The sequence below is a fragment of the Leptonychotes weddellii genome, chromosome 5, assembly GCF_054177405.1.
Source record: "Leptonychotes weddellii isolate Sample4059 chromosome 5, ASM5417740v2, whole genome shotgun sequence".
In the NCBI taxonomy this organism is placed as follows: Eukaryota; Metazoa; Chordata; class Mammalia; order Carnivora; family Phocidae; genus Leptonychotes; species Leptonychotes weddellii.
The window spans coordinates 50564078-50576106 of record NC_138373.1 but is presented as its reverse complement, the minus strand read 5'-3'; the positions used below and the strand labels follow the sequence as shown (position 1 = coordinate 50576106).

Here is a 12029-nt window from a genome sequence, read left to right as displayed (position 1 = left end):
GGGGAACCCACTTTGGAGTAAGTTTCTTTTTTTTAAGGCCATTGCATAAGGATGTGCAGATGGTTCACTGCTAAACCTAAAGGGATGCCCTTCTAATTGGCTACCACAATCATACATGGCAGTCCTGAAAAATACATGGAACAGCATGATTTAGAGTTCATGAATTAATGTCTCTTTGTGATATAATGACACACCTTCCCAATGCAGGTACAGCAGGGGGGCCCACCCACCAGTATGCCCGCAATAGTTGCAGCTGGACCTTGCAGCCAGCTGCATCAGGGGCTAGCTTTAAACACAAGCATACCCACAGTAGCCACAGTTGACCTCTTAATCAGCCACATTAGGGCCAGGCTTGCCCACCAGTCACAGCACAGCCATAACAGGAGGGCACATGCAGACCACACAGGGGACACCTCTGGAGTATTTAGTTCTGGTGACTGGGAGGATTGTACTTCTGAGTCTCACAGGACATCTGCATAAGGCCACCTCTTCAAGGCCAGGAGATGAAGCTGATCTACCTAATACATAGAAACCAACAAGGAGAGTCAGGGAAAATGAGGAAATTGAGGAATTTGTTCTAAACAACAACAAAAACAAGACAAAACTACAGAAAAAGTACTGAATGAAATGAAGATAAGCAAGCTACCTGATAAAGATTTGGAGGTAATGGTCATAAACATGGTCACTGAACTAGGGAGAGATTGAACGAACACACTGAAAACTTCAATAAAGAGATAAAAAAATATAAAAAGGAATCAATCAAAGCTGAAGAATACAATAACTGAAATGAAAAATACACTAAAGGGAATCAACATCAGATTACAGAATGCAGAAGAACAGATCAGTAATCTGGAAGACAGGGTAGTGGAAATCATCCAAAGTGAACAGCAAAAAGAAAAAAGAAAATTAAAAAATGAGGATAGTTTAAGTAACCTCTGGAACAACATCAATGATACTAATTTTTTTTATTATAGGGATTCCAGAAATAGATGAGAGAGAAAAGGAGCAGAAAACTCATTTGAAGGTGTAATAGCTGAAAACTTCCCAAATCTGGGAAAGGAAACAGACATCCAAGTCCATAAAGCACAGAGAGTCCCAAACAAGATACCCAAAGAAATTCACACCAAGACACATAATAATTAAAATGTCAAAAGTTAAGGATAAAGGAAGACTCTTAAAAGCAGCAAGAGAAAAACATCTTGTCGGGGCACCTGGGTGGCTCAGTCGTTAAGCGCCTGCCTTCAGCTCAGGTCACGATCCCAGGATCCTGGGATCAAATCCCACATTGGGCTCCCTGCTCAGGCGGGAAGCCTGCTTCTCCCTCTCCCACTCCCCCTGCTTGTGTTCCCTCTCTCGCTGTGTCTCTCTCTGTCAAATAAATAAATAAAATCTTAAAAAGAAAGAGAAGAAGAAGAAAGAAAAACATCTTGTCATGTACAATGGAACCCCTATATGACTATCAGCTGATATTTCAGCAGAAACTTTATAGTCCAAAAGGGACTGGCATGATATAGTCAAAGTGCTGAAAGGGAAAAAAAACCTATAACCAAAAATACTCTACCCAGTAAGGTCATCATTCAGAAATGAAAGAGAGATAAAGCGCTTTCTGAAGAAACAAAAGTTAAAGTTTATCACCACTAAACTGGCCTTTCAAGAAATATTAAAGGAAATTCTTTAGGTGGAAAAGAAAAGGCCATAACTAGAAGTAAGAAAATTATGAAAGGAAAAATCTTACTGGCAAAAGCAAACACATAGTTAAGGTAGTAGATAAACCACTTATAAAGCTGGTATGAATGTTAAAAGACCAAAAGTAGTAAAACCAATTATATTTACAATAATTAGTTAAGGGATACACAAAATAAAAAGATGTAAAATATGGTATCAAATACATAAAACATTGGGGAAGGCGTAAAAATGCAGCTCTTTTAGAACATGTTCCAACTTGTGTCCATCAACTTAAACAGACCTGTATATACAAAGGGTGCTAAATATAAATCTCATGGTAACAACAAACCAAAACCCTACAACAGATACCAAAAAACAAAGAGAAAAAATTTCAAACATAATACTATAGAAAATCATCAAAACTAAGAGAAAAGATTAAGAACAAATGGAGAATAACTATAAAAACAACCAGAAACAATTTTGAAAATGGCAATAAGTACATATATATCAATAATTACTTTAAGGTAAATGGACTAAATATTCCAATCAAAAGACATAGGGTGACTGAACAAGGGGAAAAAAAAAAAAAGACCAGGGAGCCTGAGTGGCTCAGTCAGTTAAGCTGTCTGACTCTTGATCTCAGCTCAGGTCTTGATCTCAGGGTTGTGAGTTCAAACCCCACACTGGACTCCATGCTGGGCATAGAGTCTACTTATAAATAAATAAACAAACAAATAAATAAATACAGATATCTACAAGAGACTCACTTCAGACCAACAGACACACACAGACTGAAAGTGAAGGGATAGAAAAAGATATTCCACACAAATGAAACCAAAAGAAAGCTGGGGTAGCAATACTTATATCAGACAAAATAGACTTCAAAACAAAGAGTGTATCAGGAGACAAAGATGGGCATTTACATAATGATAAAGGGATCAGCCAAATATGGATATATAACACTTATAAATATGTATACTACCTAGTAGGAGCACCAAAATATATAAAAGCAAATGGTAATAGATCAAAGGGAGACAGTAATACAATAGTAGAAAAATTTAACACCCCATTTACATCAGTGAATAGTTCATCCAGACAAAAAAATCATTAAGAAAACAGTGGCCTTAAATGACATATTAGACCAGATGTACTTACCAGATATATACAGAACATCCAATCCAAAAATATCAGAATACACATTCTCTTTAGGTACATATGGAACATTCTCCAGGATAGATCACATGTTAGGCCACAACACAAGTCCCAATACATTTAAAAAGATTATAATCATATCAGCATCTTTTGTGACCACAATGGTATGGAACTAGAGATCAATTACAAGAAAAAAAAACTAGCAAAACACAAACACATCCGGCTAAACAACATGCTACTATAAACAACCAATGAGTCAATTAAGAAGTCAAGGAGAAAATAAAAAAAATACCTTGAAACAAATGAAAATGAAAATAAAATATACCAAAATCTATGGGATACACCAAAAGCAGTTCTAAGAGGGAAGTTTACAATGATATGGGCCTACCTCAAAAGTCTCAAATAAACAATCTAACCTTACATCTAAAGGAAATGGAAAAAGAAGAACAAAAAAGGGGCACCTGGGTGGCTCAGTTGGTTAAGCGACTGCCTTCGGCTCGGGTCATGATCCCGGAGTCCTGGGATCAAGTCCTGCATTGGGATCCCGGCTCGGTGGGGAGCCTGCTTCTCCTTCTGACCTTCTCCCCTCTCATGCTGTTTCTTTCTTTCTCTCTCTCTCTCACAAATAAATAAATAAATAAATAAAATATTTTTAAAAATTTTTAAAAAAAGAACAAAAAAGCCAAAGTTAGCAGAAAGAAGGAAATAATAAAGACAAGAGCAACAATAAATGAAACAGAGACTAAATAACAATAGAAAAGATCAATGAAACTAAGAGCTGGTTCTTTGAAAAGATAAATAAAATTGATAAACATTTAGCCAGACTCATAAAGAAAAAAAAGACGACTCAAATAAAATCAGAAAGAGAAGTTACAACACCACAGAAATACAAAAGATTATAAGAGAAAAACATGAGCAATTATTGTACAACAAATTGGACAACACAAAGAAAATGGATAAGTTCCTAGAAATATACAATCTTACAATCTTCCAAGACTGAATCCAAAGGGACTAGAAAATTTGAAACAGACTGAGTACTAATAAGGAAATTGAATTAATAATCAAAAAACTCCCAACAAACCAAAATCCAGGACCAGATGGCGTCATAGGTGAATTCTATTGAACATTAAAAGAGGAATTAACGTCTATCTTCCTGAAACTGCTCCAAAAAATTGAAGAGAAAGGAGTGCTTCCAAATTCAAGAGTCCAGCATTATCCTGATATCAAAACTAGACAGAGATAGTAAAAAAAAATTACAGGCCAAATATTCCTAATGAATGTAGATGCAAAAATCCTCAACAAAGTATTAGTACATTGAATTCAACAATAAATTAAAAGGATCTTATACCATGGTCAGGTGGGATTTTTCCCAAGATGCAAGGATGGCTCAATATCTGCAAGTCAATCAACATGATACACCATATTAGCAAAATGAAAATAAAAATCATATCATCTCAATAAATGCAGAAAAGGCATTTGACAAAATTCAACATCCACTTATGAGTAAAAACTCAACAAAGTGGGTATAGGAGAACATATCTCAACATAATAAAGGCCATATATGACAAACCCACAGCTAACATCATACTCTATAGTGAAAAGTTGCGAACTTGTCCTCTAAGATCAGGAACAAGACAAGGAGGCCCACTTTTGGAACTTGTATTCAACATAGCACTAGAAGTCCTAGCCACAGCAATAAGACAAGAAAAGGAAATAAAAGGCATTCAAACTAGTAAGAAGTATAACTGTCACTATTTTCAGGTGACATAATTACACATACAGAAAAGGCTAAAGACTCTACCAAAAAATTGCTAGAACTAATAAATGAATTCAGTAAAGTTGCAGGATACAAAATTAATATACACAGATCTGTTGCATCTCTGTACACTAATAATGAATTATCAGAAAGAGAAATTAAGAAAACATTCCCATTTACAGTTGCACCAAAAAGAATAAGGTACCCAGGAATAAGTATTTTAAAATACCTATTTAACCAAGGAAGTGAAAGACTTGTACTGTGAAAAATATAAGATGTTGATGAAAGTAATTGAAGATGACACAAATAAATAGAAAGATATGTCATGCTTCTGAATTGGAACAAGTAATATTGTTAAGATATCGATACTACCCAAAGCAATCTATAGGATCAGTGTAATCCTATCAAAATACCAATGGCATTTTTCATAGAAATAGAACAAATAGTCCTAAAATTCGTGTGGAAGCAAAAAAGGCCCTGAATAACCAAAGCGATCTTGAAAAAGAACAAAGTTGGAGGTTCATGCTTCTTGACTTTAGAATATACTACAAAGCTTTAATAATCAAAACAGCATAGTACTCACTCACACACACACACACACACACACATGCATACACACACAAAATGGACACACAAATCAATAGAATAAAATAGAAAGCCCAGAAAAAAGCCTACAATTATATGGTCAATTTATCTATGACAAAGGAGGCAAGACTATATGATGAGGAAAAAGACAGGTTCTTCAATAAATGATGTTGGGAAAACTGGACAGCTACATGGAAAAGAATGAAACTGGACCACTTTTTCAACCCATATACAAAAATAAAGTCAAAATTAATTAAAGACATAAATTTAAGACCTGAAACCATAAAATTCCTAAAAGAAAACATAGGCAGTAAACTCTTAGACATAGGTCTTAGCAGTATTTTTTTTCTATCTCCTGAGGCAAGGGCAACAGAAGCAAAACTAAACAAATGGGACTACATCAAATGAAAAAGCTTTTGCAGAAAGCCATCAACAAAATGAAAAGGCAACTTACCGAATGGGAGAATATATTTGCCAATGATATGTCTGATAAGGGGTTAATATCCAAAATATATAAAGAACTAATACAAGTCAACACCAAAAAAAAAAAACAAACAAACACAATTTAATTAAAAAATAGAGGAGGGAGGTGAAGAGGCATCTTCCAAAGAGGACATACAGATGGCCAACAGACACATGAAAAGATGCTCAACATCACTAATAACCAGGGAAATGCAAATCAAAACTACAATATCACCTCACACCAATCAGAATGGCTAGTATCCAAAGGACAAGAAATAATAAGTGTTGGTAAGAATGTGGAGAAATGGGAACCTACAGCTGTTGGTGGGAATGTATGTAATATTGTTCAGCCATTATGGAAAACAGTATGGAGATACCTCAAAAAATTAAAAATAGGACTACCATACAATCCAGTGATTCCACCTCTGGGTATTTATCAGAAGAAAATGAAAACACTGATTCAAAAAGATATGTGCACCCCTATGTTCATTGCAGCACTGTTCACAATAACCAAGATACAGAAGCAGCCTAAGTATCCATCAACACATGAATAAATTTAAAAATGTGATATATATACAATGGAATATTACTCAGCCATTAAAAAAATGAAATCTTGCCATCTGTAACAACATGGATGGTTCTTGATGGTATGATGCTAAGTGAAATAAGTCAGACAGAGAAGGACAAATACCATATGATTTCATTTATATGTGGAATCTAAAAAACAAAACAAATGAACAAACAAAACAAAACAGAAATAGACTCTTAGATACAGAGAACAAATTGGTAATTGCCAGAGGGGAAGGGTGGGGGTGGATGGGTGAAATAGGTGAAGAGGATTAAGAGGTGTAATTTTCCAGTTATAAAATAAATAAGTCACGGGGATATAAAGTACAGCATAGGGAGTGTAGGCAATAATATTGTAAATACTGTGTATGATGACAGATGGTAACTAGACTCATTACTGTGATCATTTTGTAATGTATGTAAACAAATTACTATGTTATACACCTAAAATTAATATTGTATGTCAACTATTCTTCAATTAAAAAATTTTTAATTAAACAAAATACTGAAAAGCATTAAATATAAAAAAACATAGACTTGAACTTTATAAACATGTGTATACTCTTGAAATAAAATACTAAATTAAATTAGTTACTCAATAATTTTCCTCCTACATGTACATGACTTTACTATTTGGATAAAGTGTTATGACTTCCCAATATATCAGGTACATCCATATTCAAATATTAGACACAAAATGCATTCTAAACTCAGTAATATTTAGAGTTTGAGCACTGTTCACTCTACAAATTCCAACATAAAGATAAATATAAATGTATGTAAAATACTTCATAAATAAGAATATTACAAATCAACTACCTCATCATAGGTTTTCCTTAATTAAAAAAGATTATCATAGCATTATTTGAAAGAAATGATTTCAATTCTCATTTTTTAAGAGTTAGAAGTATTAGAAGTTCCTGTTGGATTGACAGATGAGGTGAGAGATACATTGTTAAACAAGATTAAGGACTTAAACATTAATGGGGAACTCAATAAAGCCAATCCATAATGAAAGTCTTAACTGAGTGCTACAATTAGGCTCTATGAAAACTCAGGAGGGACAGTCAAATGCCTGATGAATCAATAGCCACAACAACTTTAATCTGTATATTTGCTCATTTTGAACCTAATACTACTTGGTGAAAAATTATAATCTGAGGTAATCTTAAGACTTTACATATTATTTTTCACAAATGCATGGTTAAAATTTTTATTCCCAGACAGTAAACAGGGATGCAGCAAAGAATGAGACAGGAAAATTAAAACAATGCATTTAGCTACTTGTTTCTCTGGGATTTGGTATATTTGAAATATTGAGAATTTATCGGGTTATTATTGTTTGCCAGACAATGTCATGAGAGCATTTCCTATCTCATATAATCCTCTCAATTTTCTTAAAGTACAATTCTAACCTACTAAGGTACTGTTATTAGTCTCACGTTTTAGATGTGGAAACTAGGGCTTACGGTGGTCAAAGAACTTGCCCCAAGTCATAAAGCTAGAAGCTAAGCTTTTAATAACTGTGAATAGATCTTTTTTTATAGTGTGAGGAAAAACCATAAAGCACAGGGGGCCACTGAGACTGGGGAATTTGGTGGAGAGTAGGGGTGGCAGGTAAGTTATCTATCCTTAAGCTATTTGTTGCCACAGATCACTGAAGAGACTTGCTAGTTTAACACATTACTCTGCACACATAAGCCTCCCAAATTTTTCTAGCAGCTGAATATCCAAGAGTGTCCCAATATAGTGAAAGCAAATTTCACAATTATGTACCTAATCACTTAATATCAAGATATTCATTACATATTATCACATAAAACACTAAGCATTTGCTGCTATGTTCATAAGCTGAATGTCTAATTCTAAACAGGGTGTGCAACTGTTTTTAGGATGGTCTGAAATTCCACAAACAAAATATTCTTTGAAATCCACATCTTCAGTGTATGGCTTCTTCCTATTATAAAACTTTAGGTATTACTGATGTACCTAGACTTCATTCTACTAAACAGTATTTACATTAATACTTCAGTACTAGTGAAAGAACTGTGCCTCAAACTGAACCAAACATCTGTTAAACTGAATTGCTGTTTATGCTGAAATTCGTCGATTACATAAAAGTCACTTGCCACAGTGTATTAAAGAACATAATCCCATGTGTGAAGAAGACCCTAAAACTACAATTCAAATTGTTAAAAAGTATAATCTAAAAATTATTCAAGAACTTGAGGTGTATTTTCTAAAAAAACAGTTCTCACTAAGTCTTGTAATGCTCTTTAATTTATATAAATGATAAGAATCTCATTCTTGGGCTAACTTAGTGGGAAAACACGTTCTAATTTTTTTAAAGCTTTAATGAAGAGTGTTTTGAGAAAAAGTGTGGTATACATAACTAAAATGACTAACATTTTCTAGAGATACAGGGGAGTTAACATCAGAATAAAACTTTGCTTAAATTTAACATCATTTGAATATATTTTTTTAAAAGTGATATGCTACAGTTATTAAAAATAGTGTATTCTCTACAATGTATTCATTTCTTTACACAGTACAAAAACTTATGCCCAGAAAAAAAAAATTACAAATGTGTACACATGCATAATGCAGAGGTTTGACTATATTACATTTTCTCTTTAAAATGAAGACGTTTCAAAAGTAGAGAAAGCCCTGAATTTGGTTATGTGATTGAAGTACACATAAGAGAGAGTCACCAGTATGTTTTTACAAAGGCCCAGTACAGGTGTGATAGTTCCCAGGGCAATGACTAAACTAAGTCTAACAAAAATAAAGGGTAAATCCTGGAGAAGGATGTCCAGGGAATTCAGAAGAGGGTTCTGAGGAGTTAATATAATTCGAAGGAGAGAAATAAAACTGAATATGTAGACTGGGTATAGCCAGCCTGACTTATACACGGCGGAGTGGCCAGCCACGCGCACCATTTCTATGGTGTCAGACCACAGCACAAAGCTCCACAGGAAGATCTGGGCACGGTCGTCCTGCTGGGACATATTTCCCAGGACTCCCGAGTGAAAGGAGGGCTCTTGGGGTCTCGCCAGCACTGGAGCGGGGTTCTGCATCCTTGTTGCCGATGGCCGTGATGCCTCGGTCCTCCTAGCCGGCTGAGGAGGTGAAGTGCTTTCTTCATTTTGCTTCACTTGGTCCGTCACAGTTTTTATTTCCTGCAAAGTAGCTGTATGACCGTGCCTATCATCGTTACCTGCAACAAATTGATTTATTTGAATTTAAAAATGGTTTAAATTGTATGTAAATTAAAATTTTATTTCAATTTTACTTAAGTTTTAAAATTTAAATATAAAATTGTAAGTGTTCTCTCGTTTGACACCTGTTTTACACATGGAACTTCAGACAACAATGGGAGGCATATGACGAAAAAATAAAAAAACAAACAAACAAACAAAAAACCAGAGGCAGAGAAGGTTCTGCATATTTTTGTATTTTTCTAGATGTGGATTCCAAGTCATTTCACACTACTAGCCATGACTGGTTAGTGAGCTAAGCACTTCCACACATTACCTCATTTAATCCTCAGAAAAAAAGTGGACAGATGGGGATCACTATCCCATTTTATAAATATAGAAACTGCAGCCCAAGAGGTGAAATGACACACCAATTCAAATACACAGTTAGTAATGGGCAGAGTTGGAATTTACACCCAGATCCGTTTGACCCCAATTGACAATCTCTTAACTTTATGGCTACTATTACTGTCTAGAGGCAATACATCATGTACTAATTATAAAACATACAAATATCATAAAATCAAATGACTCTAAAAGTCCAATGGTCCAATGCTGTCATTTTTACAGGAAGTCCACAGGGATCACTACAATCCAGATCTCCAGGCTTGGAGTTTGGTCCTGAGAGGGAATCTGATGGACCATGAGAAAGTCTTCATGAAGGTTGCCACTCAATCCAAGTTTCTTTAAACTGTACTATCCTCAGAGTTTTTGAACCAGTCAGTACAATTGATCAGACTAAAGCAATTTGTTTGTGGCCACAAGGCTATCCCTGATCAACACAACAGGCATCTGAATAAGGAGGATATTTTCTCATGAACTTCACATCATGTGTGAGTGTGTGTGTGCACTCACGCACATGCCTCTCTGTGCACACATGGGTGTTGAGGTTGGGGAATTATGGAGGGATCCTCAAATCTCAAAACTTACTACCAGTGTTGATGCTGATAGTGTGGTTCTTATGCATAAATGGTACAGCACATTATTTCTCAAACATTCATCTAGTTAAGCACCATTTTTTTTTTTTTTTGCTAAGAATTTGTTAGGTCTTAACAAAGCTTACTCAGCAAGCACGCTGAGTTGTCATATTACTTGATAAGACAAAATAGCTCTAAAGGTTAAAGACACGAAGTCAATAAATATTTGTTGAACTATATTGAACTGATGTGAAACACTTTAAAATAAATAAATTATTATGATTAATGACTAATAAAATGTTTGATTACTATAAATAGGAGCTGTTTAAAGAACAAACAAACCTTGGTTTTCTTCTTTAAAATTTTAAGTGTGAATTGAGTAAATCAATAAACTAAAAAGATAATCTAAATTCTTGATGAAATAGTATTTTTTTAAAAAGATTTTATTTATTAATTTTACAGAGAGAGACATAGCAAGAGAGGGAACACAAGCAGAGGGACTGGTAGAGAGAGAAGCAGGCTTCCCACAGAGCAGGGATCCCGATGTGGGGCTTGATCCCAGGACCCTGGTATCATGACCTGAGCCGAAGGCAGACGCTTAATGACTGAGCCACCCAGGCACCCTGAAATAGTACTTACTTCTGATATGAATCATTTATAAATAAATGGTAGGACCCTTAGAAACTTCTTTACCAACCTTAGCATGAATGAGTATCATTTTAATAAATAATAGTCAGGTAAGAAAGAAAATTATATACTAATTACTATTATTTTAATATTCATAAAATCATCTCTTTTTAAACTCAGATGCTCACTGGCAGCAGTTCTATCTCTCATTTTACAAAAGAAAAAAAAACATGGAAATTATGTTTCTTAGAGTATGTCATGTCCTGGAGAACTCTCCTTCACCTGTCTTAGTAGATAAAACTGTTTGAAGGGAAATCCAAATTCCTTTGTCAACACAAATAATGCAGTGTATAATGTGGGCTTTGGAGGATGATTGCAAATTCAGCACTGTTTCAATGCCAGTAAGTGGCAAGCTAAGACATGACACATTAACATTTTTAAACAGTAAGAATCTTAATATCTGTGGATAAGAGCTGTGGGATGAACAATGAATTCTTAGCTAGAGTTCATTTTTAATAAGCTACTAAAGTCCCAACCCATGGGTATTTGGTGAAATTGGGGCTGGGAGCTTCATATCTCTCCACAGCTCAATAGAAACTAGCTTAGATTTGGGGGTACAGGGACTCTGTTGTCTTCTTTCCAAGGGAGAAGTACTAGAACTATTGGCTGGAGAGTTCTGCTGGCCTGCCAGAGGGCAAGGTAGTGTTGAAGAAGCCAAGAAATGGTTGGTCATTCGAGTAGACCCCAAATTTACCCCCAAGTAATGTAAACTTTCATGTACTAAATACTATTCCATTTGATTCAGTAACTAGTTCCCCTCCAAATTCTTATTTTAATTTCCACTTTGTTCTTTTGTTGTTGTTGTTGTTAGTGTTCTATTGGGGTAAAAGGATATTTATTTGTGCAAAATCCATAAAAGATCTAAGCATGAAGAAAGAGATCTACTCACTTCCCTAGAGGTTGACATTTCCCTGCAAAAAGTAAAAGTAACAGCCATTCTGTAGCTCCCTACATCTGATGCCAGTCGCCAAAACAACATTG

General features: G+C 34.9%; 1 protein-coding gene across 1 annotated transcript in view; it reads right to left on the bottom strand.

Moving 5' to 3' along the window:
• Positions 1–2612: 2612 nt before the first annotated feature.
• The window catches only part of TMEM236 (transmembrane protein 236), a 33711-nt gene continuing 24294 nt past the window's right edge, over positions 2613–12029 (bottom strand). Inside the window, exon 4 of the mRNA XM_031031247.2 lies at positions 2613–9404. Within this exon, the coding sequence (XP_030887107.2) occupies positions 8821–9404 (584 nt within the window). The 3' untranslated portion in view covers positions 2613–8820. The remainder of the gene's footprint in view (positions 9405–12029) is intronic.